The sequence below is a fragment of the Lepidochelys kempii genome, chromosome 3 (genome assembly GCF_965140285.1).
Source record: "Lepidochelys kempii isolate rLepKem1 chromosome 3, rLepKem1.hap1, whole genome shotgun sequence".
Taxonomy (NCBI): domain Eukaryota; kingdom Metazoa; phylum Chordata; order Testudines; family Cheloniidae; genus Lepidochelys; species Lepidochelys kempii.
This window is the reverse complement of record NC_136382.1, coordinates 180,000,176-180,026,464: the sequence shown is the minus strand read 5'-3', so window position 1 is coordinate 180,026,464 and position 26,289 is coordinate 180,000,176. Positions and strand designations below refer to the sequence as shown.

Genomic DNA, 26,289 nt, shown 5'->3' with positions numbered 1-26,289 from the left:
GAGACGGTCTGTCCGCACCCTGGTGCTAGCCCTGCCCGCTTGCCAGCCCTCCTGCAGCCAGCTGAGAAGAACTTGGTCACATGAAGACCCAGCGGCAGAAAAGCGTTTCTGAGCATATCCAGGGGAACGTGACAATGAACCGCGCAGAGGGCCCGATCCCCCGACCTCGGGGCGGCACTGTGAGCCGGCTCGGTAGAGCGTCATCCTCGGGGCCGCCGCAAGACGGACCACGGGCAGGCAGGGAGCTCGGGGCCGCCCCGCACACCCAGCCCCAAGTGAAATGCAACCCGCGCAGAGCGACCCCCTCCCTGCGCATGGCCATCGCGAGGCCGCCTCTCGGGACCGGCCCACCAGGCGCTGTTTGCCCCAGGGCCACAGCGGCCTGCGCTCTGCGAGCGGGCCCGGCTCCGGGTATATTTCTGTACAGCGCCAAGCACCGGGGCCCGAGCCGGGAGGGGGCGGGGAGAGGCGCGGGTCTCTCCAGCGGGAGGCTCCCAGCCAGGCGCTGGGGAACCAGAGCCCAGGGACCGCCCGGCCCGGTACCATCAGAAGCTCCGGGCCGCAAGAGGACAAACCCCGACGCCTCTTACCGAGTCCGACTGGTGGCCTCACTCCGGAAGCGGGCCAGCGGCTCGGGCGATCTCCGTGACCCGGATGTTGATGTGCACTCGGCCCGCCCCGGAAATGGCGTTAGGCACTCCACCGGAAGCAGACGTGGCCGGTGGTTGCTCGCGGTTGTGCCTGGGTGGCTGCAGGCTCTCTCCCGATCGGTCCCCACAGCCCCCCGCCGGGCGGGATGAGGCGGTGCCGGCTGGGACCGGCGGCGCTGCTGGCGCTGCTGGGCGGGGTCCTGGCGGGGGCCGGGGGCGGCGGCGGCCGAGCCCTCCCGCAGCTCAGCGACGACATCCCCTTCAGGGTGAACTGGCCCGGCACCGACTTCAGCCTGGTCAGTGCGGGAGCGCCCGGGCCGGCGGGCGGGGAAGACCCCGGGGGGCATTCGGTCGGTGGGAGCCCCGGCGGGCGGGGGAGTCGCGCCGTGTGGTTATGGTCAGAAGAGTGACTAGACAAATATTTTAAATCCACAAATCTGCTCGTGCATCTTTAGTTAAAGTCTTACTGTCTGACAAGGACCCGGGTTTATTTCGTTAACTCCGATGCCTTTGTCCGTGCTGTGGGAGACGGCGCTGGATTATGCATTGCGCATCGTGACCATGGCTGTGCACGGCATTCGGTGTGAGGAACCTTCAGGAGGGGATTGCACCAGCTCGAGAGAAATCCCAGGCTGAATGTGCATGGTCGTAGTTGGGAAAATCATCTTCCTTTGTAAACTGAGTATATTTGCAGTGACAGTCATTGAGATACAAAGATGAGACCCCAACATGCCGTACCTTTTTCAGTGTTAGAAGCAGTCTGGGATTCGGATGTGCCTTTAAAAGAAAGGAAAAGTATGGTAATCTACTCTACGCTCCTGTTGTTTTATTACAGACTTCGTTTGGAAGTGGGGTTGGGGCCCATTGTATTAAACTCTGTTCAAGCAAAGGAAGACGCTGCATCTGCCTTGAAGATTTTACAGTCTAGGTAAAACAAGGAAAGGTTAGAGGAAAGAGGTACAGCATAGCCCATCATCACCCTATTCATTTGGAAGTTATATCTTACAAGTTCTCTTATTTTTATGGAACAGGGGAAAGGAGAGGGAATGAGTAAATAGGATGAAAGAAAAACTGGGGTAGAGGAACATGGGGGTAGGGAGAGTTTAGACAAAGGCAGAGGAGCAAAAAAAGGTTAAGACAAAGATCAGAAGACAAACTGTCACTGCAAATGGTAAAAAGCAGTCTGCTGACATCTCTAGGACCTGATAAGATACAGGGAACTCCTTTAATAAACTGCTTTGTACCTAGGGCTAGGAATATATTTGAGTTTTTATAGCATTTTCAAAAAAAATCCATCTTCATGGGATTTGTTTTTGTTTTACTTTTAGCCAACAACTGGTGTTTTGTACAAAGAAGATAATTACATCATTATGACAACTGTAGATAAAGAAAAATATAAATGTATACTTCCACTGATAGCAAACGGAGATGAGGTAAGCTTAAATCAAGTTGTTGCAATTATAGATTGTTAGTGACACATCTGTAATATTAAATAGTTTTCTTCCTTTTTAAAACAAAATTTCTCTGCAAAATGTTTCACAGTATGGCAGTTCTATAATTAAACGTGTTCATTATAGACAATATGGTAGTTCTGTTTTTAGTGGGTTTGGTGTGAACCAGTCCTGACGTCCTTAATTAGGGGAAATGATTGGTGGGTTGGCTAGTCTCAGTTATGTGCCTTAATTCCAGAGCCACAGATTCTTATACCATCTTCATCGCGAATATCTGAGCACCTTCCACTCCTGCAGGGGTGGGCAAACTTTTGGCCTGAGGGCCCCATCTGGGTATAGAAATTGTATGAATGCTCACAAAATTGGCGTTGCTGTGGGAGGAGGTACAGGCTCTGGGCTGGGCATGCAGATTTCAGGGTGGGGCCAGAAATAAGGAGTGCAGGGTGCAGGAGGGGGCTCCAGGCGGGGGAGGGGGCTGCATGAGGGTTCCAGCTGGGGGTGCAGGCTCTGGGATGGGGCTGAGGATGAGCGGTTTGGGGGGGCTCCAGGCTGGGACCAAGGGGTTTGGAGCATGGGGGGAGGGATCAAGGCTGGAGCAAAGTGTTGGGGCCCAGGGGGGTGTCTCAGGGGTGCAGGCTCCGGGCGGCGCTTACCTCAAGTGGCTCCCGGAAGCAGCGGCATGTTCCCTCTCCAGCTCCTAGGCAGAGGCACGGCCAGGCAGCTCTGCTGCGCGCTGCCGCCTCCACAGGCTCCGCCCCTACAGCTACCACTGGCCAAGGTTCCCGGACAATGTGAGCTGCAGGGACAGGGCGGGGACAGCATGCGGAGTGGATATCCCTGGCTGCCCCATGTGTAGCAGCCAGAGGGCGGACATGCCTGTGCTTCCGGGAGCCGCATGGAACAGCCTCTGACCCCACTCCCCAGCACGAGCTCGAGGGCCGGATTAAAATGGCTGGTGGGCTGGATGTGGCCCGCGGGCCATAGTTTGCCCACCCCTGCACTAGTGCATTAAGAAGTGTGACTAACATTCTGTCTCTCTTTCATCCTGTCCACACTGGAACAATTGCATGTGCAATGTAATGTTTTGTTTTGATAGGGCAGGGGTTCTCAAACTTGGGAGGTCGGGGCCACTCAGGGTTGCATGTTATGACCTAGGGGGTCACGAGCTGTCAGCCTCCACTGCAAACCCCACTTTGCTTCCAGCATTTATAATAGTGTTAAATATAAAAAAAAGTGTTTTTAATTTATAGGGGGGGGTCACACTCAGAGGCTTGCTGTATGAAAGGAGTCACCACTACAAAAGTTTGAGAACCACTGTGTTAGGGCATTTATTTGTTTTTTATTGTACACACAGCTCTGTATTTGTATTGGAGAAGGCAGGTCAAAATGCACCTTGCATTTGCAATGGAACCTGCAGTGGTGAAGCTGGTGATGGTCCGTAGTTCCAGGAGTTCATTTCACAGTCTTGGAGCAAGAAAACTTGGAAAACCTTTGTGTTCTGCACAGATTAGCTTATCCTTACGATAAAAAGTTCTGTTGTGCCTGAGGAGTGAAGCTGTTAAGCAAGGTCTTCATCCTGAAGCTTTAGGCGATCTTTTAGAAATTCTAGGCCCAAACTATTTAGTGACTTTAACTTGGGATGTTATAGTATGAGACGCCAAGGTAGAGAGTAGAAAGACCGGTTTCATGTGCTTGCAATAGCCAATGTTGGTGGAGAGATGTGCTGTCCACTAGCATCACCTCTTGTTTGGGTAACTAATAACATTGGGTTTAAGTAAGGCTAAGATTTTTGTCATGGTTGTTTTTAGTAAACAGATCACGGGCAATAAACAAAAATTCATGAAAGCCATGACCTGTCTGACTTACTCCTGCGGCTCCATGGTTTCCCGTGCCACCATGGGAGCTGGGAGCTGCAGGGTTCTTTCCCCCTCCCTTCCCCTGCGAGGCTGTCCCCAGTCACTGGAACCCTGAGGAGGCTGTCTCTTGTCCCTGGAAATCTGCAGGGGGACACTGAAGAGGCTGTTGCTGGAACCCTGCCAGGGCCCCACTGGCTGCCAGCTCCAGTCCAGGGACTGAAGCAGAAAATGTCACAGAGGTCTCTGGAAATCATGGATTCCGTGACTTCCATGACCTCCGTGACATAAGTGTAGCCTTAGGTATAAGTGGTATTTAAAGCAGATTGAAATAGGAAGAGGCACTCTTGGAACAAGAGTCATGGAGGAGCAGGAAAGTGTGGAAGAAAGACATTTATATCAGCTAAGGACAGTAGCGGGAAGCTGTACTTCCCCCTTGCTTTAACCCAATAGTGCCCAAACTTTTCCTGTCGTGCCCCCCTGCCTTATCAGTAATGGAATCTGTCTGTGCCCTCCCTTCATTACTGCACAGCCAAGGCTTCCTCAGCAGAGGAGCTTGGGCTTAAGGCAGAGCTGGGGGCAGCAGTTGGGATGGGGGAGGAGGTGGGCTAGAAGCGGAGCTGGCATGGGGGCAGAGAAGGAATGAGGGCAGAGCTGGCCTGGGGGCGGAGTGGAGCTGTGGCTGCAAGTGGAGCTGGGCTAGGGTTGGAGTGGAGCTGCAATTGGGATTGGAGCTGGGCTGGAGATAGAGCAGGGCTGATTGCTGCTCCCTCCTGCCCCCTGTGGGGGGTCGTCCAGGCCCTGCTGCGTGCCCCCCAAACATTCGGGTGTGCACCCCACAATTTGGGGACCACTGCTTTAACCACTGGTCATAGCCACAGAGGTTCTAACTAATACTACGGCTACTCCATTACTGGGTTTTTCCCTGGGCAGTGATGGATGACTGGGTAGGAGCAAAGCACTGTACTGCCAGTTTTCAGAATATCTCATCTTCTCCCATAAAAGTAACTTTGGGAAGGTTCTCCCCTCCCCCGAGAGAGGGGATGTGGTTTCTTCACAGGAGAGGCAGTAGCACAAGAGTAGGCCAGGAGGGGGCAGATAGAGGAGAAGAAGCAGTGGAGACAGGCAAGCTACATAACTTTATATCCACCTCACTTCCTGTTGAACTTATCCTTCTGCAGCTACTTCATGTAAAATAGTAGGTGTCTGCTTGTGCCTGTGCAGCCAGCTGTGGGATCAGCTTATGTGTAAAAGTTTAGCTTCTCTTCTGTGGCTCTTGGCTCACTCACAAGATTCTGCTACCCAACCCCATGGCTCTATCAGGTGAGTCAGAGCACCATGTAGCATTCAGGTATGTGGAGAAGGGAAGCAAAAAAGGAGAGAACAACAATAAAATAGAAAAGGGAAAATATGACAAAAAGAGACAGAAAAGACCATGAGAGAGAGAATGGGGAGAAGGCCACAACTATGCTAGAATGTGGTATGCAGGGAGGAGCTATAGGAGTCTCCATCTACAAATCCATTGCAAAGAAAGAAAGAAAGAAAGAGGTGACTTGAAAAAAGGTTGAAAACCAGGTCAGGTTGGAGTCTCTCAGACCTAGAACTTTGCATTAGAGAATATTGCCTTAATTGTCCACAACCTTTGAATTTGCAATATGATGTCCATTATAAGTGCTGCTGACACTTCTGCTCTCCTCTGCACCATGTACCTCTTCTTTGTCAGACTTCTTTATTTAGATACTACTATTGTAGAAGTATTTGCTAGTTCTAACAGACAGCACAATGGAAATCTCTTTAATGTATGTGTGCGTGTGTTAGTGGCACACATCACTAATCATTTTTCACTGAATCTTCTGCATTTTTTTTAAATTAGATTCAGATTTTTGTTCTGTGAAAAACTGGTGACAGCTACCTTTTAAATGTACATTTGCAACACAAATATTGAATTAAGAAACAGGTGTGAAATGTTTTCAGTGCTATAGAAATTATTCACACCTCAATTTGAATGCTTGTATCTTATTTTGTCATCAGCAGGTTGAACTCTAGTACTTCTAAAAATACAAAAAAGCCATATTTCTGCAGTTCCAAATCTGTAATTCCTGGATTTGTTTGGTTCGACGGATTTATTTATGACTCTTATACTTTTCTTCAGTGTCCCTTCCTAATAACTAAAATTTAAAGTTTCTTTTAATCACCACACAGCATGTTATTGGAGACAGAGATTCTGTATCTTAATCTTTGGAAGTGATTGTTTTCCTTATTCAAATGAACGATCTGACTATTGTACATTTAATTTTAATATTGCATATATAGCTAAAAGTGTGAAACTTTGTTGTTCTAGGAAGAAGAAAAGGATTACAAAGGGCCTAGTCCAGGAGAATTGTTGGAACCTCTTTTCAAACAAAGTAGTTGTTCATATAGAGTATGTTCTTTCTGTTTTCACTCTAATTTGCAAATTACCAGAATAAACCATCTACATTTCAACCTATTTACAGTTGACTACAATAAACATTAAAATATGTATGCAATTCCATTTAGCAGTGAAAGCAGGCATGTTTTATAAACTTCATTAGTGTTAATATTTAATAGTATTGCTGAAAAAATTGCATTCAAAGTACTTAAATAATTGTAGAGAAGGTGATTATACAAACAATTTGTCATCATACTTCCAGTATGCAAACCATAATACAGGACAGTTGTGGTTACAAGGCCTGTCTTGAATGTATGACCAGGCTAAAAGCCTCCACAGACCCCCAAAGTTTGCCTCTCAAACATAACTTTACTACGTGAAAAAAAGTTGCTACGTTTTTAAGAGTGGCCAGTGAACCCTGACAAGTGTGATTAGACCAGATTCACTCACCATCAAAGCCTTAGGTACCCAGAATTCTTTCACAGGATGAAATTCATCCAAGTACCAAAGTCCCTCCATACTACCTTATCTCTGCATTTGTCCTGGGCTGAGTGGCCACAAAGCAGGGGAGGGACAACCCCTTGGACCCCCGTGTGGAGGTTAACTAATACTTGTCCCCGGCAAGCTAGCACTGAGGATGGACCAGGGAGAGTACATTCCATATCCATTATTGTTCAGACCCAGTGGCCCAACACCTCCACACAAGTGGTATGGGAAGGGGAGTGGGCTGCAACTAATAATTCAACGTATAGTCCATAGTAGTGGCCACAGCAGGTCTGTGCTGCGGCCTCACAATCTGGCTCTGGGTTGGTGGGGATGTATTTGGCTCTCATCTGCATAAAAAATGATACACTACATCAGCAAAAAAACCACAGTAATTTCACCCATTATGCATATTTGGAACACAGTTAATATCCCTGGAATGCTGGGAAAACTCACTGCAGTTTTTTGCTACTTGAGGGTTCCATCATCCTACTGACAGGGGGTTGATTTTGCTACTTATCTGTCCAAATTAAGTCCTAAAGTTTTGGAAAATGTTGATTGCCAGACTCATGTTGCTGAGTAAAACATGAATATTTTTTTAGATTGAATCTTACTGGACTTATGAAGTCTGCCATGGAAAATATATTCGTCAATACCATGAAGAGAAAGAAACTGGCCAGGTATGTTTGTAGAAGCTTATGAGACCCAAACAAAAAATAGAACAATTTAAAACTGACACTTTGATGCTGAAGTTACCACAAATTAATTCTGACAGGAATGAACAGAAAGCACAGTTGAAGCTTATGTGGAGAAAGTTAGCTTTAACAAACAAAACTATAATTGTATTTGTTTTTGGTTCTAGAAAATAAACATCCAAGAGTACTACCTTGGGAACATGCTGATAAAGAGTCCATTATCAGACCCAGGTTTGTCTCTGTTTTTTGTTTGTGGGGTTTTTGCTAATGCTGATGATGTATACATTCTGGTATTATTTGTTGTTTTCACAAAAATATGCTAGAATTTATTTATGGAAAAATGTCCAATGTGCTTTCCAATGGAAGAGAGAAATAGAACACAGTGGAATGCTACTTTTCATAACTCCATTGTTTTGTGGTAATTTCCTCTTGGCACCTCACCCCCCCCCCCCATCCTATTAGTTCAGTCAGACCACCTACTGGGTGCCAACTAATCTGCCAGCTAATTATGGCTTGGTAGAAGGGCAGTTGGGGATAGAACATATATACAAAATATTAAAAATGAAGCTGTGTGCCAGTCTTTGTCCTAATCCCTCCTCTTGTATGCTGTAGCCTGTTAACCCAGTTTTTGACTGTTTTTTTGTGTTTAAAATTCTAAGTAATTCAGGGCAGAGACTGTCTTATATGTACAGTACCTTGCAGATTTTGGCTAAAATTTAGTGCACAATGGTAAAAGTGCATCATCTCTGGAGGTGGATTGGGACCTTAGAAATGTTAACATCCTTTTTTGAGTTATTCTGTCCTTTTCCATTAGGTGACAATATTATTTTTTTCTGTACTTCATATGGAGTTGAAATTCCTTGGCTCACCTTATACTTGTGCATTAACATAATTGGTGCCAGCATAGTCTTGAGTAGGGTACGAAAGAATCCCAAAACATTGTGGTGTCAGTCCCCAGGTGTGCTAAAGCAAGCTTGGTGCAGCTCAAGGGAGGGATGTCACGGTGGCCTGAAGTCTCCTTTCTTATCTCACTAGCAATTATGCTGATCCGTCTCTGGCACTGGTTAGAGAACCGTAAAGCTGTTGAGACCTGTACCAACTTGTAGCGCCCAACTGGGGGAAAATAAACAAGTGATCATTGGCATGCAGTACACTCTAGCCCTGCTTCCAGCATGCTCCCTAAGCACAGAGAGTGGGGAGAGGCAGGAGATGTAAGCGTAGTCTGCTGTGCCAGCAAAAAGAATTCCTTCATTATGAAGGAAGTGGTCAGTTGCTCCTTTAGGGCATCAGTAAGGTCACTTGGCACTGTTCTAGCATAAAGTGACCTTACCACAGCGCAGAACCTGGCTTGTCTTGAGTTTCCAAACATAAGAGACATTTTTTGTTTAACGGGACACTAACTTTGAAACTAATCATTTTAAAAGAATTTACTCTGCTTGCTCCAGTCCCCTTACCAGTGTCTTCATTTTACAACTGCATTTTCTTCTTGCCCCTACTTCTACAGACAGGTGAGACTGAGTAGACAAACTGATTGTACACAAAGTGCTGTGAAATACAAAGTATACAAAAAATCTTTGAACCAATATTATTTAAGTTAATCCATTTAAAAAGAAAAAAATCCTAAGTGACAGACCTATCAACATAAGTAAAAATTTAAGATTAAGGGAAGATTTGACACATTAAATTATAAGTTTTATAGTACTTTAGGACAAACATTTGCCATGTAATATTTGACAACATTATTCTAATATACAAGCATATTTCAGTGAAAGCCAGTATTAAGCAAATTATAATTGTGTAAGGAAACTTTGCTTAGTCTCACATGAAAATGTCAGTATGGTACATCAGGGCTGGTGTGCTGAGAGGAAATGCCTTTATTTCTAAACCTGAATCTCTTACCTAGCATAACTTTGTATATAAATTTATATCTTTATTATTTTATATATATTTTAAAGACCTTTACACTTCTCTCATTCTTATATTATTCTGTAGATCAAGACGAAAAGGAAAATCTGAAAGAGGCAAGTGTAAAATGTTGCTTTCACTTTTGCCATCAACAATGAAGGCAACTTAAATGTAGATATGATTAAATGTTCAGTTCACTAATCCAGGCGTGAGTAGAAAATAAGCTCTTTTCCCTTTTTGATCACTGGTCCAGTTTTGGAGAAGCTTACTTGTTCTCTTCCACCAATGAGTTTCTTGCCCTGTCCAGTCCCAAGACACTGGACGTTAAGGCTAGGGTGACCGTTAATTTATTTTTTTAAAGAATCACTTTCCACATTCTTGTTGAAGTGCTAAGTTTTATTTAAAAAAAACAAACAAACCCTTAGTAACACCACAGATCTTAAATTTAAGACAGATCCATGGTATGTGAGAACCTATGAACTCTTGCATTACGAAGTGGGTAGCACTTATTTCTCTGCTTATCCAAGGACTCCCTACCCCAGTTCTATCCATCTATTGCTGAAGGCTGCCTGGGCTTTTACATTATCTTATTAACCCTTATTGCTCCTAACCTTTACCCATTCACTCATTGGTTTTGCCTGATTATACATTAAGATTCTTAACTCTCTACTTTCTTCTACCTGTGAAGTTCCTGGCCACTAACAACCAAACTCTACCTCTTGGCAAAAGGAGGGGGGAAAATCCCTAAATGAAAATATGATTAAAACATTATTGAAACCTGGAGTCTAATGAGCTGTAGTGCTGCCATTACAGAGAAGTGAAACAGCTCTACTACATTTTCTAATTAACCTTTTTTCTTTCACCCAGATTCCTACAAAGAACATAGAAGGGCAGATGACCCCATACTATCCTGTAGGAATGGGAAATGGTACACCTTGTATTTTGAGACACAACCTGCCCAGATCAAGTACAGTGATGTATATCTGTCATCCTGAAGCTAAACATGAGATCCTATCAGTAGCAGAAGTTACTACATGTGAATATGAAGTGGTCATATTGACACCTCTGTTATGTAACCATCCTAAATATAGGTACAGTTTCCAAATTTCAGCTAACATTTTGGCTCTAGTGATCCTTTTGCACATATGGGGCCAAATTTTTAGTCCGCTGTCTTTTGTATGTGCAAAAATTATGGCCAGTTGTGGTTCCTTGTGCAAAACTGGACACACTTTCTTTTACCCTTGCATATGCTTAACGTGCTTGCAAATACTTCATTGCCAACTCTTGCAGTTTTTATTGAGCATCACAATATTTGGAGTATTTCTTAAAGCTCCAACTATTGGAGTTAAGACATCGTGAGAGCCTCAGGGTTTGGTGTTTTTTAAGTTTCCAGCCATTATGGTTGCAATGTGGTTTAGAAATGTGAAGTGACTGCAGCCTGAGGGTTCAGAAGGCAAGGAAAAAGAGTCCAACATTAGTTCTCTCTCTCAAAAAAAAAACCCCCACTTTCTTCACACTCAGCAAAACAAAGAAAGATTTATTATTTGCTGATCATGACTTTTTGGTGCCTCACTTACGATATTTGAATGCTTTTGGTTGACAGTACTGCAAAATACCATATGTACATGTGCAGGTCACCTATTTGTGTATACACGAGGGGACTTAGGTTACTGCTTCCATGTTCAGTTGGCTTTTGTTCACTTAACTTTAGAAATCATGTCCCATCTTTTGCACATGTGTACTTTATGTACACCTAGGGTGACCAGATGTCCCAATTTTATAGGGACAGTCCCTATTTTTGGGTCTTTTTCTTATATAGGCTTTTATTACCCCCACACACACACACACACCCTGTCCCGATTTTTCACATTTGCTGTCTGGTCACCACCCTATGTACACCTGACAGAGAGGGCAGCTTTAGAACTGGGACTTCATTCTATTGCACTGACGTTAGGTATTTGCAGACTTTAATCCTATTCACATGATCTAAAAGCTTTATTAAAAAGTGTTAAGATCTCTTATCAGTGTGTGTAGATTTAATCATAGCTTAAACTTTAAAAACAAATATTCATTGCTTCCACCTTCACCTCTTTGTCAAGACCTGAGTTTAGGATTCTGTGTTCACCCTCCAAGAGCTGACGGTTGAGAGACTGTAAAACACAAGTAAGATATTTTTTAGGGATGTGTTATGTCAACAATCTGTGCTGGGAAAACAGAATCCTGATCTCAGGTCTCTGCAAGTATGGTTAAATAATGGATGAACTGATCACGTTTTTGAACAACCTATTTCCATTTTAATAGCAACATGTTCTGAGATGTGTAGAGAGACAGATGGTAATTTGTAACCTATTTTAGAATATCTAGATTGAAATAAAAGTACTCTCTGATGTAAGAACATCCGTCATGCACGATGCAAACATAGTTGCAGAATACCGTGAATAAGTAGTAACACTGTCAAATCATTATTTACCAACCAATTTTCTAATTTAAATGGAGCATTTGACTTTCTATGCAAGAGAAGCACTGCTATAGCTTAGTTTGAATCCCAGCTCTTATTTTAAACCCACCCAGGCCTCTTCGTTTGTTCTTAACTTCCTCCAGTTCGTTGAAGATTGAAATTTTTCCAGACTGGGTCTCTATCTAAAGGTGAATTTGGGATTTTTTTTCTTGAAGAGGCTGAATAAAATTGGTTCACCCACTTCTGTAATACTCAAATATAGAAAATGCTCAAATTTAAAGAAACTTTACTCTCAACTAACTCAGAAAGGGATGAAGTTAGAAATTTCAGACTGGACCTGGCTTGAAGAAAATGTTCAGTAGTTGAGTGTTGAAAGTCTGAAGTTTGGCTCACAGGCAGTACCCTTTTTGCCTGCTTTAGCAGGCAAATTTAATGTTCACTGCACTCAGAGTTTAGCTCAGCAGCAGCCTTTAGCTAAAGTGACGTGGAGTTAATAGGTTATTCCAATCTCTAGCAGAAATTGCCAGTGTGTGCAAGTGTATTATAGCATACATTAATAAAGTAATTCCAATTAGAGTACCAGACCTCAATTAATAATGGCTGCATTCATAAGCTATTGAGCCAGATAGCCCAAGATCAAGGAAGTTAGAAGCACTGTGTGATGGATAACTCAGATTTTCTTACCTTAACTTAGTATTTTCAAGATTAATTAAGGGAAAAAATTGTCCATGAATCATTAAGACTGAGAAATTAATCACTCCACAGTCAGGAAATAGAAGAAATAAGATTGAATACTTAACATTTATTCTGTTTTTGAGGAGGATGCTTTACAATGTAGCTTCTTCATATGAGCAAAATTTGTGGCTTGCCCCGTGCACCTGTTCCGGGGAGAAAGGGAACATAAGGTACCTTGCTCCTGTGCATCAGCTACATTCATTGCTGCAGATTACTGTACAGTGGGGAGAACAGCCTCGTAAGGCGTCTACTCCCCCCCCTACCCCCATCCTGTAAAGGTGAGCAGGCAAAGGTGAGGAGTGGGTTGTGGCTTGACTTCACCTCCCAGTACACCAGCTAACACAGCTGTGAGCTGTTGTGGAAGTAATTTGTGCCAGATGAAGGGCTAGTGCAGACTATTTCTCCCCTTCCTCCAGCCCTGCCTAGAGTAAGATTAGAACCAGGAACTGTGAATTGGTCATAAATTGGCCCCTGATCTGCTCCTGATGCAGCAGAACTATCTAACAAAGCTTACTTGGGACTAGTGGTAAATCCACATCTAGTCCTACATCTGTCAAATAGTTTAATGTCAGTGTATTGTACTACCCCATCAAACAGCAGTACTGTTCAGCTGCTGGTGTATAACTAATTTTGTCTCTGATGCAAATGCGTACATTCTTGCTGGGGGTAGGTGGCATAATTGCATAATTTCTGCAGTTCTAATATGCAAATCCCTTATCTAGCTGCTAATAGCTGACATGTTCTGAGGGGGAAGGATATACTTAATGATTGTACAGAGTACAATTATCTCAGTGGCTGACCAGTGAATGTATAGATTGCTCTACTTTCATTGCTATAATTCTTCTGATCTTGATTCACTCTTAAGAATTTTCAAACTTTATTTAAGGATTAGCTCTGCCCACCTCACCTGCCTCCATTCAAGTGACAAATTAGAAATACTTCAAATATTACATGAGAATATTAAAACTGTCCAGAAGAAAGAAAAGCGGGCTAGAAAATTGCTTGTTAATTTTTGGTTTTGTTTTTTAATCCCACTAACTCCCATTTCTGTTTCCTCTCTCCCATCATTTATGTTCAGCCCCAAAACCTTTACTACCAGCTAGGCGAGGAGGGCTTCTTGGCCATGAGTGAGAATATTGGATGTCTTGAAAATGCATCTAAAACAAAACACACATTCTCCCAATTCAGTCATGCTATTAACTAGCAAAGGCATGAGTAGCACACCCAAAATACTGCTCAATCCTTGCTCAGAACAACCTACAGGTGGGAGTATTAAAAATACATTTTTCTTTCCTGTAGTGGACTTCGCATTGCTCCCAAAGTGGTTCAGGACAGTACTTCAGCCATGAATCCTTTCTCTCCCTAAACATTCTCATATCTTTACTGCTTAGTAGTGCAAGTGAAGTTGGGGAGTAAGAGCACTCTTTTTAGTTCTAAATATAATTTAATATACATAATTCTTATTGTTGGCACAATCTGTCCTTATCCCTAAGCATGTGAATGTGTTTCAGGAGGTGGGGTAGAGCGTGCCTGACAGATGGGAGGGAAAGGTGAAAAGAAATATATAATTGCATTTAATTGCTTGATGGTTCTAGTTGATCTAGTAGCACCATACTCAAACTCTTCAGCCTTCGGGCATGGAGTTTACTTAATCTAGAACATAGTCACTTATTAATCAGGAAGCAACTTTAGTTATCTTAAATACAAACTGAAATTTGTTACACATCTTTCTGTACAGTGAACAATATTATTGTATAACAAACTCTGATGATTGTCCAGAAAACTAGTTTCCTTTTTCAAAAGCACCTCTAAATCTATGAAATTGCTAGAAGTATATATACAAAACAGATGAGTATAAAGTAATGCAAAATTGTAAGAAACAATAATTTGATATTTTTTGCAAATGCATCGATCACTAACATACTATTATTCAGTAGTATTGTAAAAATATTTCCACTTATATTTAGTACGTCTGAATTTTCATTCAGGCTTTCCAGATGCTTTGAAGAAGCCTTAATTTGTATGAAATAAGGAAAGAGTGGTGATATTGTGACTTCTGAAACTACCTCTTGTAGTTGTCGATATTCCAATGCCTTTTAGACTAGCATTGCTCAGGGGTTTTTATAGTTTCATTTTTAAGCAGGGTCCCAAGTAGCCACTCCCACATGGATTTCCATCAAGGAATTTACACTGCTACTTTGTGTGAAGATTGTGTTGTTGAAGATAAGTGCCCTAGAACATTATGAACAAGATTAGTGATCTATGTAATTCTCGTAGGTTTAACTAGAGTACAGTGTGAACTCTTTATTAAAATGTGTTTGTGATATGTCTGTGTGTTGGCCATGTGAAGGTTCAGTTTACAAGCTAATTTATAATTTAATAATGCCAAAGTAATTAATGAAATATTCAGTGACAAATTTAAATGAGTAACACGTATAGTCTGTGTACTATATGAAAGGTTGTGTAAGAGTCCAGTTTGCATTCATTTGTATTTGCTGAAAATAATGACACGTTGTGTATAAGAATGCTGAGTTAAGGCTGAGCATATAATCTTAATTTATGGAATTTCCTGATTTTTGAGTGCTTGTTTTTTCAGCATTAAAGTTGATTAACCGTGCATGGAAAAACTGCCTTTTTGCAAGTAAGATGTTATGAACTAAAACAGGGTAGATTGCATTGACTAATTACTTGGTGGGTTTCTTAATAAAGCAGTTTTAAGGTACCTGAGTGTTAAACATTATGATGCAGTGAACTTTTATTTTCTTTACACTCCTACAACTGAAATTTCTGTTTATAGCAACAACAGTTTAAAAAAATTAAAAAAAAAAAATCCTGATCTGACATATTGCATGCAAAGTTTAACCCTGGAGTGTTAATACATTAGTTTTTTAAACTGAGACCAAATGTGTGTGTGCTGGCATACCTTTATGTATAGTGAGAATAAGTGTAACAAGAAAACAGGTGATGTATCTATAACTTGTTTGGACAGGTTCAGGGCTTCTCCAGTGAATGACATATTTTGCCAGTCTCTGCCAGGATCCCCACTTAAACCCCATAATCTGGAACAGCTGGAGCAACAGCAAGAAATGCTGAAGATGCCTTTTAGAAGGGTTAAGGAGGTAGGAGTTTTGTAATTTTAAACTGGAAAGTATAGCTTTTTAATTTTCCTTATTACAGTACTTGTAACCTTAAATTTACAGCAACTGTTTCTATCCCTGATTGTCACTCTGCATGATTATATCGATCTTTCGAGTAGTCTGTGGCAAACCAGTAGGAATTGTCAATAGCTGCTGTCATATTAAAAACAAAAAAGAAAAGAAAAAAACTCTTGGTCAAAGTTAGGGCTACTAGTCTATAACCCCCAAATCTCCCATTACTTTTTTGACCTCTGTTCTTTCAGCTATTCTTAGATGCAAGTGTTTAACACACAAAGCAGTGAAATAAATGGCTGACCTGTTAAGTTCTTGCACATTTATTAGCTGCTTGTCTCATTTGATATTTATTCTAATACTTTTCAACACGCCGTTAACTAGTATGTGTTTAGTAGAGGATATAAACACATTGTGGGGAGGGATAGCTCAGTGGCCTGAGCATTGGCCTGCTAACTCAGGGTTGTGAGTTCAATCCTTGAGGGGGCCAGTTAGGGATTTCGGGCAAAAATTGGGGGTTGGTCCTGCTTTGAGCAGGGGGTTGGACTAGATGACCTCCTGAGGTCCCTTCCGACCCTGATATTCTTTGATATGTAGACTCTAAATATGTCTGAATTTTAATTTCAGGAAGAAATACATTCAACAAAAGAAGAGAAATTTTCCTCCATCCATAAGCCAGTTGCTGTTGGATCCCAACAGTTGCTAACTGTTGGAACAACACACATCTCCAAATTGACTGATGACCAACTCATAAAGGAATTTCTTAGTGGTTCATACTGCTTCCATGGGGTGAGAAATAAACTGTGTACAATAGCACTTATTAAATGCATATTTGTTTCACGTTTCAATTCTCCTTTGTGGACTTGGATAGCTGAAAAATTTCTGTTAACTCAGACCTGCTGCTTCTTACATCAGTGTTTTTCTCACAGTAATTTTCCAGTTACTAGAGCTTGACCTGAAGGTTTTATCTTCACTAAATTCAAAAGCTAACTTAATGTTTTGTTATTGTTATTTCCAGTCTGAAACTCTAGTAGTGTAATTCTACCAAATGTGATGCTTCTGTAAGATGAACTGAAAGACTATGTTGTGTCTGATAAGATGATAGGTATATTCTTTGAAGACCACAATAAAAGTCATTTCGTATCTTTCAAGTGGATAGCCAGAATGCCACCTCTGATCCTCAGAAAGGTTTCTGAACAGACCTTAGTCTTTTTGTCTTGTCCACTTGGATCAAAATATAAAATTAAATGCTGTACTTAATAAGAATTTGTCCACCTTCTGAAAGCCATAGTTTTGTACTGATTTGGTAAATGTTGTAATGGTGTTCTTAGTTGCTAAATTATTACTTTAACAGAATTGAAAAAAGAAATATTTATAGAAAGTGGAACAAGAGTCTTCAGTAATCTTACTAAAGGATCTCTTTAGCATTCCAGTTTAAGTCCAAATGAAGTTCAGTCTTATGTAGTAAAGCATGGATGGTGAGATAAGTGGGTGTGGAATGTATTAAGGAGGGAAGTCTTAAACACTGCTTTTGGAGAATGAAATATGTTAGAGATTGGAAGGAAAGGTAGGAGTGTAAAGCTGAAAGAGAACTTTCTCTCTCTCTTTTGATTCTCCCCAGTAAAATAGGAAATAATGGGTAGCCAGTTTTGGAAAAGAGGGCAGGAAGGCCAAGAAAATTGGGAGGGTAGGTAGCAGAGAGAGGGAGTCCATGACTACTGCTACGTCTGAAAGAGGAGGAAATACAAAAGATTCAGGAAAAAGACTGAAGGAACACACTGTATTGGGTACTTACAGCTTTCCAGGGGTTCATATGTAGATGGTGCTGTTGGTGGCAAATAATCTATATAAAGCAGTGATGCTCCATATTACACAGTTCTGAAGCTACAATAGGATAGATGAGAAAAGAATGTATTTCACAGTATTTGAACTCTATTCCCATTTCTTTTTCCAGGGTGTTGGTTGGTGGAAGTATGAATTCTGCTATGGCAAATATGTACATCAGTATCATGAGGTATGTTAAATAACAGTTGATCTTCTGCCACTAGATGGCTAACAGTTGCTTTTATGAATGTGCTCATGAGCTGGGGCAACAGAAATCCACTGGTAAAGAAACTGAAGGTTGCATCTTTCTGCAGACTTTGCTCCATTCCTTACTATTTAACTGTCAATATAAGTGATGTTGTGACAGGTGCCTTAGAATGAGTGAAAATAGTCCTTCTGATTCAAAGGTTGGCTTTGCAGTACCAATTGATGTATTTTTGTCTTGCAGACTTAAATTGAAATTCATTTTAGTATACAAACTTGGAAGTACGATGACTGTTCTAATGCCAAAATTAACCATTTAATTACTGGTCATAATACCAGAAATGTCAAGCTCATACACTCCTCCATTGTACCTGTCACATGATCTATTTACATGAAAGGACAGACTATAGGAATCAAGCTATAGGCTTAACATTCTCTTATTTTGACTACCTAACTGAGATGGTTGTTACTATTTCCCCACCTCCTTATTAGTGTCAAAAATATTAGACTCCTTTGGTACGTCTTATAGGATTTTCAGTGTTTTTTCTATAAAACTTGGTTTACACCACACTTATGCTTTAAATAAATTTGTGAATGACAAGAGTGTGGGTGGCAGATATTTCATGCTGCTTCAGGGAGCATTAACTTACGTGCAGATGTCCACCATGCACAGGGGATGTAGTATGTCACTTGATACTGACTCCTTCCTCTTTTAACCCAGGGAAGCCCTTCTGCTGGGTGAGGGAAGAGCACTATTCCCTTATGTCCCTTCCCTTCCCCTGAGCTGAGTCTGCATCAGTCATGAAAACAGAGGGGATCATTTTGTCCTAGATGTTTGTACAGATCTCTTTTTTGAAAGTGACAATATTTTTGAGATGATGCGAGTCCAAGCAGAATTCCTTTCTCTTTTGTCCCCAGTTCACTTGTCAAAGCAGATGTTTCACTGTCGGGTCCTGCTTGATCTCGCATTGCTAAATCTTGTAAAATCAGCTACTGTGTCTGGGTTTTAGGAAAAGAACTAATTTTACAAGCTGTGCATGGCTGCTTTTTAAGATGCTTTCTAGTATCAGCATACATTTTTGGGCCAGTGTACAAGATATATAATCTCTACCTGAACAATTTGCTATGGGTTGTTTGGGAGAGAGAGTCCAGGAGAAATGTGCAGTAAGTATGGTAAATCTGACCAAAAGAGAGGAATTTAGCCTCTAATTTACAAACAAGCCATAGGAAATGTTCTTTTCACCATATCCCCATTCTATATACTAATATATATAAAACTTTTTAGGGCTTGTGTACACAAACAGTTTCTGGCAAGCTTACATGTGATTCTGCTCCACACTAGCCTGCTGCACACTAGCTGTCCATATGGAGCCTGTTGATGTGCATTAAGAGTTCAGTAGTGCACTTTGATCTAGCCCCGTTTCAAAGCAGATTAGGCTATGTCTACACTTAAAATGCTACAGCTATGTTGCTGTAGCACTTCAGGGTAGACTTTATTACAATGGGGTTCTCCCATTGCTCTGGTAAATCAGTCTCCTTAAAAGGCAGAAGCTAGCTCAACAGAAGAATTCTTCCATCAATCTAGCACTTTCTACATGGATACTTAGGTCAGATTTTTCATACCCCTGAGCGATGTAGCTAGGTCAATCTAATTTTCTAGTGTAGACCAGCCCCTAGATCAAAACTCACTAACTGTTAATGCATCTCAGCAGGATCCATGTGGACAGTTAGCATGCAGCAGGCTAATGTGGAGTAGATTCTCAACATAGCTTGCCATAAACTAAAACTTTGTGTAGAACAAGCCCATAGGCTATGTAGTTTAACCAGGCCAAACTCCTGACTTCAGTGGGAGAAATTTTATGTCAAGCTGGCACAATTTCAGTTTATGCAATGAAATGCAGGCGCCGCCATTAATCAACATCAGAAGTGGTCAAAACTAAGTCTCTTTCTATAGGACAACTCTTCTGGCTGTTGAGGCATACTTGTAAGCTATTGTAGGTAAAAGCGGCAAAGAGTCCTGTGGCACCTTATAGACTAACAGACATATTGGTGCATAAGCTTTCATGGGTGAATACCCACTTCATCAGATGCATGCAGTGCTCCAATATGTCTGTTAGTCTGTAAGGTGCCACAGAACTCTGCTGCTTTTACAGATCCAGACTAACACGGCTACCCCTCTGATATTGTAGGTAAGTAAATGGTGCTTGCATAGCTGTTCCTGATTGCAGCAGCAATGTGGTGTAGCCAACAATTAGCTGATAAAAGATTTTCGGATTATTAAAAATTTGACTCCCTAATACTTCTCGTCTTTAAAGTGATCTCTCTGCAGCAAGCTCATTAAAGCTCATGATACAAGATTTTTATCATCGTTTTGTCTTATTTTAGGATAAGGAAAGTGGCAAAACTTCTGTAGTTGTCGGTACCTGGAGCAAAGAAGAACACATTGAATGGGCCAAGAAGAATGTTGCTAGAGCTTATCTCCGAGAAGATGGTATGCAGACAGTTAGGTAAGGGTACAGTCAATTAGATTTTTGACTGGATAAACCTTAGGTAACACGTTGAAAAGATGAACTTGTTTGAATTGTTGTTCAAAAACCATTTAGGTACTGAGAAACGGTTCTTAGCACGTTGGTTGTAAAGTTAATATTTCTCGTATTGAGTGCTTAGAGCCAGTAATGATTAAAGTAATCAAGTCCCTTCCACCAGAACCACTCTGGGCATGTCATCTAAGTGCTAGAATTGGTTTCATATTTATTGCTGCAGAGGAAGGGAAATGGAGAGGCTTAAAGCTGTAGGCTAAGGGCTTGTCTGCATGACCCCACAGTTTGAACTATGGATATGTGTTAACACAAACCTAGGTATCCACCCAGGGAAGCTACAGCACAGCAGGCTACTGAACACTGCAGTTCACACCCCCACAGTCCAAACTGCAGGGCCATGTAAATTATAGTCTAATCAATACACTAAACTATCGGAGTATGTTGAATAAGACACTCATTTCACTTAAAATACAAAAGAAGCTATTTATAATTCAACATCTGCCTCTTGGGTGTGATGCAGGAGAATAGTATTGTTAATCACAGTTGTATCTGCTTCTATAGAAGTAGACAAATTAAATGTAACTTGTCAGTGTTTTCTTCCCGTTTTCTGTTTCCTCATGTATATTTAAGTTTCTTGCATTTGAGGGGGCGGGAGTGTTTGAAAGGTCTGATTACTCAACTCACAGCTTGCTTTTGGCATTTAAGGTGATAATGTTGTCGGAGTGTTCAAATTCTTGTCTAATTTCAAACCTTTCTGGCAGAGTGGTATCTCATTTCTATGGTAATGGAGATGTTTGTGACTTAACTGACAAACCAAGGCAGGTGATTGTGAAGTTGAAGTAAGTTACATTCTTAACTAAACCATCTAGTCATACGTTTTTGTCTCTTTACCCACTACTAGAGTTCTGTGCTTTTTGGAAGACTTACTCAAATCATTCCTGTTTTTAGGTGTAAAGAATCTGATTCCCCTCATGCTGTAACAGTATACATGCTGGAGCCTCACTCCTGTCAATACATTCTCGGGGTATGTAAATATATACACTTGAATTCACTCAGCCCACAGTCCCTGCCTAGCTAATGGGATTTCTCAAGGTGCAAGACTTCAGTTAAAGAAATTATGCATGTTCAGTTTTGACATGGCCTTTTTAACTTGCATCTGCCAGAGATTTAAAGCTACACTAAACAGATTTTTACTTAACAAAACCAGAGTTTCTGCTGCATAGGTTGATGACTCCACCACTACTACTGGAAGCACTCCGGAAATCTGTGCTTTTTGTTCCTTGTTGCTGTTGTAGGATTAGTGATATAGTCAGCCATTGCAGTGAAACATAGAACCCTAACTTATGTCATAGTTGGTAAGCACAGGGCCAGATTTTCAGATATTTGAAAACAAAATGTGTGTATTTGTAAAGGTGGTGTCTGCACATAATAGCTTGAGCTCTTAAACTGATCTTATTTTAATACATTGTAGGTAACCTTCAATAATGCATTCAGAAGAAAAAATAGTTCTAAATCGTAAACATATTAAGCCTGGAAAAAACTACATCTCAGTTACTTTTTCATTTGCTGTGTGAGGCATTCAGCATATTATTAAGCTAGTCGGATTTTCATGCTTCCAGCCTCTAAATAAAAACTGATTTGATTTGATCAGGCCCCTGACAAATATGGCTCAATATTGTTTTTCTGAAAATACCAGTTAGACTCATTCTGGTTGAATGAGTGCACTCTTTGGTATGATGGAAGATAGCCTAAAATTAGAGATGGAGATCTAGCTCCCTTAGGACATTTTAAGTGTATCTCTATATAGCTGAATTCTATCTCATGAAAAAAATTCTAACATCAGAGTACAAGAGCATCAGAGTTGGTGCTCAAATTATTATTTAAAATGAAAATTAAATTACAATAACTCAATCATCTAGAATTTTCTCTAAAATAATCTATTTTTAAGCAATTGTAACAAATCTCAATTTCTTAATGAACTGGAAATAACCTCTTATAGTATCTGGACAGAATACGTGATCCATTGTGACCATGCCTACATTTGTCCAAATTCTAGATCGTGATCCTCCTGTTGCACATCAACAAAAACTTTTTCAAATTTTAAATCATTTGTGTATGCTGTTTCAGAGTAACAGCCGTGTTAGTCTGTGTTCGCAAAAAGAAAAGGAGTACTTGTGGCACCTTCGAGATAAATTGGTTAGTCTCTAAGGTGCCACAAGTCCTCCTTTTCTTTTTGTGTATGCTGTGGTTGCTGAAACATCTCTAATTGTGCAAAGTGAATTTACTCAGAATCCTACAAGAGTTCTTAAATCCATTAAATTGTGACTGGCTTTTAATTGCAAAGCAGCCAAGCATCTTTAAAAAGGAACCTATGAAGTAACATAGTCTTAATTAGATTTATATTCAGGTGTTTTAGTGTTATATAGATCAGAGAGAGCCAGTAGCCACTAGTTTTGTGAACCCCACTAAACAAGCAGAGTACTTCTAATACAGTAGAGTGCCCCTTGGGGGTGGGGTGCTGAGGAATGTTCGGCAGGCATAGCGGAGCCCGAGCCAGCCCCCACAGGAGGAGAGAGGGAGCGCCACCCAGCCCTGCTCTGCCTCCGGCTCCCAGCCAAGGCCCTGTCCTCAGCCCCTGGCCACGGCCCCGCTCCCAGCCCCAGCTGTGGTCCCGGCTCCCAGGGGTGTGTGGACAGATTACATTATGGGTAAGTGGGGGCACGACATAAATCGTTTGGGAACCACTGTTCTAATAGCAGTGGAGCTGTTGAGTAATATCAGTCTGAACTGTGCTGACACTATCAGTTATTCTTAGGGTTTTCAGTTTTAAGTTCAACCTGATAAAACGACCTTGGAGCTATATATTCAGTTTAGTTTTGAGAGCAATTGCAAGTACACTAATTCACACTGTGACAGGACCCTTGGGGTGCAGCATGGGACTGTGGGACCATTGTGCCTCCTTAACGCTCCAGCCTGGGCTGTCTCTCACAACGCTTTGCTAGTGACAAGCAGCAAACCACTCCAGGTGCTGTTATCACTCAGTACAACCGTGTGTAGAGCCCCATGCCCAGCTAGATTGCATGAATGTTCCTACAGCCACTCATGCATCACACAGAGAAAGGCACCAGCTAAATCCCCTCAGCTCCCAGCCTGGTACCGCAGGACTATACCATCTTGTGCTGCTCAAGCTGAGCAGTGCAAATTTATTAATTGGTTCACCACTTCATCAATGGAAAATGAATACACACCAGCCTTTGTAAACCTGAGCAAGCACCCTTACCAAACACTTCAGGCAAACTCACTGGTAAAGATAAACAGTTAAACAAATTTAATGACAACAAAAGATAGATTTTAAGTTATTATAAGGGATAGGCAAAAAGAGTTAGTTACCAAAAGAAATGAAAATATAAGCATGCAGTCTAAACTCTCAACCCAATTAGACTGGGCAACATCTAGATTAAGCAGTTTTTCTCACCCCACTGGATATTGCAGTCCTTAATATACAGATTTGTCCCTTAAACCTGGCCAGTTTCCTCTGTTGGAGTCTTCAATCTTCTTCTGAGTGTCTTTGTTGGGTCAGGAGAAAGGCCAACCATAGGGCCCCTGTGTTCTGTTTTATACCCTCAGTCCCATGTGCTTGGAGACCACAAGTCCAGGCATGTCTGGTGGGCATTGCTGAGTCCCCAGGCAAGGTTGAGCAATTCCCCTGGTGTGGCTTTATGCCGGTGAGTCATTGAATTGTAGCTCCTCTGCTGGACAATGGCTGGTGATGTCTGTACAACAGCACCCACCCGGGTGTTGTTTACCTCCCTTGTCATTGTCTCTGGAGAGCTAGTATCTGGGCGCCTCCCAAACCCACAGCATATTTTAGTGACAACCATACAACACATTCTCATAACTTCATATGCATTAATGATACACATATTTAGATATTCTACATATTTCACCAGATCATAACCTTTCCCCTGATACTTCACATGGCCTGCTTTATATGCAAAGCAATATAAATTCTGTATAACAATTCTATACAAATGAGGAATGTGGGGGTTATAGGATGCTCCCCCAAGGTATAGAATGTCTCACACACTTGCCCTGTCTTTCTTAAGAGAAAGGAGGGTGAGTTATGGTAGTTGCCTGTAACTGTTTTCAGACCTGCATAGATCACCACTTGAGCCGTGAACTAAAAGTACTAAAGCTTTTTAGAACCTTCTGATCCCAGAATGGAATGCTCTGCATTCTAGATGTTTCAAATATGGAGTCAGATGCTACATGCTCAGGAGAAACGTAGAATTTTGCTATTACCAGATCTCCTATCAAGCTATCACCCTCTCTTTAGCCAATCTTTAACTCACTCACAAGTTAGTAAGTAACTTTCAAAAAGTCATTCCTACCACTGGATTTCAGCATGTTCTGTCTTGTATGGATCTCAGACGTTAAGTTCTTGAAGGCAGACTCCTTTTGTGAACTCTTGCACTGAAAACATAATTGGTGCTAAGCGAATCGTGTCAATCTGCATTTGTTTTGGGAGAGTAAAGCTACTTTGATTTCATTACTATAAATAAATAACTGCACGTACAGATTTCACAAATACAAATAACTGTCCCAAAGAGTTATAAAAACAGTGATGCTTAAGTCAGACAGTATGCCCAAGTTACTTTCTTATGCATTTTCTTTTGTAAACACTTGACAATATTGTGTTTCAAAGTACCTAACATTTGGTGCGGGGGGGTCGTTGTTTTTGTTCAGGTGGAATCTCCAGTCATCTGTAAGATCTTGGATACAGCGGATGAAAATGGGCTCCTTTCAGTGCCCAGTTAAAAGAATAATCCAGTCTGTGAATCAGATTCACAGAAAGCCAAGAGATACTCGCCAGCCAACCTTTCCAGCAGAAATATATATATATATTAGATGGATGGACTCATGAACCACTTTGTGTATATCTGTGTGTATATAAGAGATGGATAAACTTTTAAAGATTAAAATATTGTCTTGCACCTTTAATTTTAACTGAGTATTGAAAGTTCTGCATAGATGTTGTAGGACATCTTCCTCTGTAAGGTGTAAAGCATCAACTTCAATAAAAAAAAAAAAAGCTCAAACGAGCAAGGTCCCACTCCAAGTAAAGAGTTCAACAGCTGATCTTTAAAGAGAAGAGACTAAAAACTGGCCTCTTGCCTCAGGGTTTCTACAGCCTCTAATAACTAAGCACCAGTGGTTTTGTCCTGTTGTAATGTGAAAAAGCAAAATACAACTTTAGCACCTATGTTGCCTCAATTTTTAACAGTTGAACTGCATTTTTATCATAGTCGTCTTCCGTGTTATCTTTTCCTCCAACTTTTATGCCAGCCTTCATTAATTTTTCCAGCCTTGGCTGCCCTCCAGGATCTGTTTCTGCTTTTACAGCTACCGCTTGCACAGCATTTCTGCTGAGGTGGGTTAAGTATTATTCCCTATTTTACATATGGGGAAACTGAGCCACCACAATTGAGACATCCGAAGACCTAGAAAGTCTGTGACAAAGCACTAAACAGAACATAGTCTTCTAATCTCTGCTTGTATGAGTTTAAACTGTGGGTAATACTCCTCTCCTGGTCATCATTCCGATATGTATGGAGACTTTGAGGATTATCATTGCACTAACCTTTCGACCCTCTTACTGGAGGATACAAAATGGCAGCCACGTCATTTGTTCTGTCATTCCTAAAGCATCATTTAGACCTTTTTGGGGGGGAGGTCACCTGAATTATTAAGTGAGTGTGTGGCAACTTCATGTTGAATTATGAATTTCTAGAAGTAAATTGAAATAGGCTAAATACTCAAAAGCCACTAACTTAGAACTAGGTATTAGAACTACGTTATGACTGAACTGTTGACTTTCATAGAAATATAGGACTGGAAGGAACTTCATTAGGTCATCTGGTTTAGTCCCATA

At 41.4% G+C, this 26,289-nt stretch overlaps 2 protein-coding genes across 6 annotated transcripts in view; one reads left to right on the top strand and one right to left on the bottom strand.

Annotated features, from left to right (window-relative positions):
• ASB3 (ankyrin repeat and SOCS box containing 3) overlaps window positions 1–693 on the bottom strand; it is a 128,988-nt gene extending 128,295 nt beyond the window's left edge. For 2 of the 3 annotated variants that reach the window (XM_073339169.2, XM_073339172.2), the window contains exon 1: window positions 591–693. The gene's annotated coding sequence lies outside the window, so the exon portion shown is untranslated. The remainder of the gene's footprint in view (window positions 1–590) is intronic. The other variant, XM_073339170.2, reaches the window with a different exon arrangement.
• On the top strand, window positions 688–25,339 carry ERLEC1 (endoplasmic reticulum lectin 1). Of its 3 annotated transcripts, XM_073339176.1 has the most exons (15): window positions 859–946; window positions 1,486–1,578; window positions 1,979–2,083; window positions 6,296–6,376; window positions 7,450–7,527; window positions 7,710–7,773; window positions 9,535–9,563; window positions 10,315–10,538; window positions 15,630–15,759; window positions 16,417–16,578; window positions 17,744–17,803; window positions 20,203–20,324; window positions 21,119–21,196; window positions 21,306–21,381; window positions 25,104–25,339. In XM_073339176.1, the coding sequence occupies exons 3-15, from the start codon at window positions 2,021–2,023 to the stop codon at window positions 25,173–25,175; spliced, it is 1,239 nt and encodes a 412-aa protein (XP_073195277.1). In that variant the 5' UTR covers window positions 859–946; window positions 1,486–1,578; window positions 1,979–2,020; the 3' UTR covers window positions 25,176–25,339. The 3 variants fall into 3 exon arrangements, with proteins under 3 accessions (XP_073195275.1, XP_073195276.1, XP_073195277.1); XM_073339174.1 differs by lacking the exon at window positions 1,486–1,578 and having other exon boundaries at window positions 688–946; XM_073339175.1 differs by lacking the exons at window positions 1,486–1,578; window positions 21,119–21,196 and having other exon boundaries at window positions 688–946.
• Window positions 25,340–26,289: the final 950 nt, after the last annotated feature.

What these genes read in the sequence shown, in the direction of transcription:
- ERLEC1 (XM_073339174.1), top strand. Translation starts at nt 797, where the DNA reads ATGAGGCGGTGCCGGCTGGGACCGGCGGCGCTGCTGGCGCTGCTGGGC. An exon ending in AAAAGGAAAATCTGAAAGAG is followed by an intron (nt 9,564 to 10,314) that starts GCAAGTGTAAAA and finishes TCTTTCACCCAG; the next exon opens with ATTCCTACAAAGAACATAGA. An exon ending in ATGTACATCAGTATCATGAG is followed by an intron (nt 17,804 to 20,202) that starts GTATGTTAAATA and finishes GTCTTATTTTAG; the next exon opens with GATAAGGAAAGTGGCAAAAC.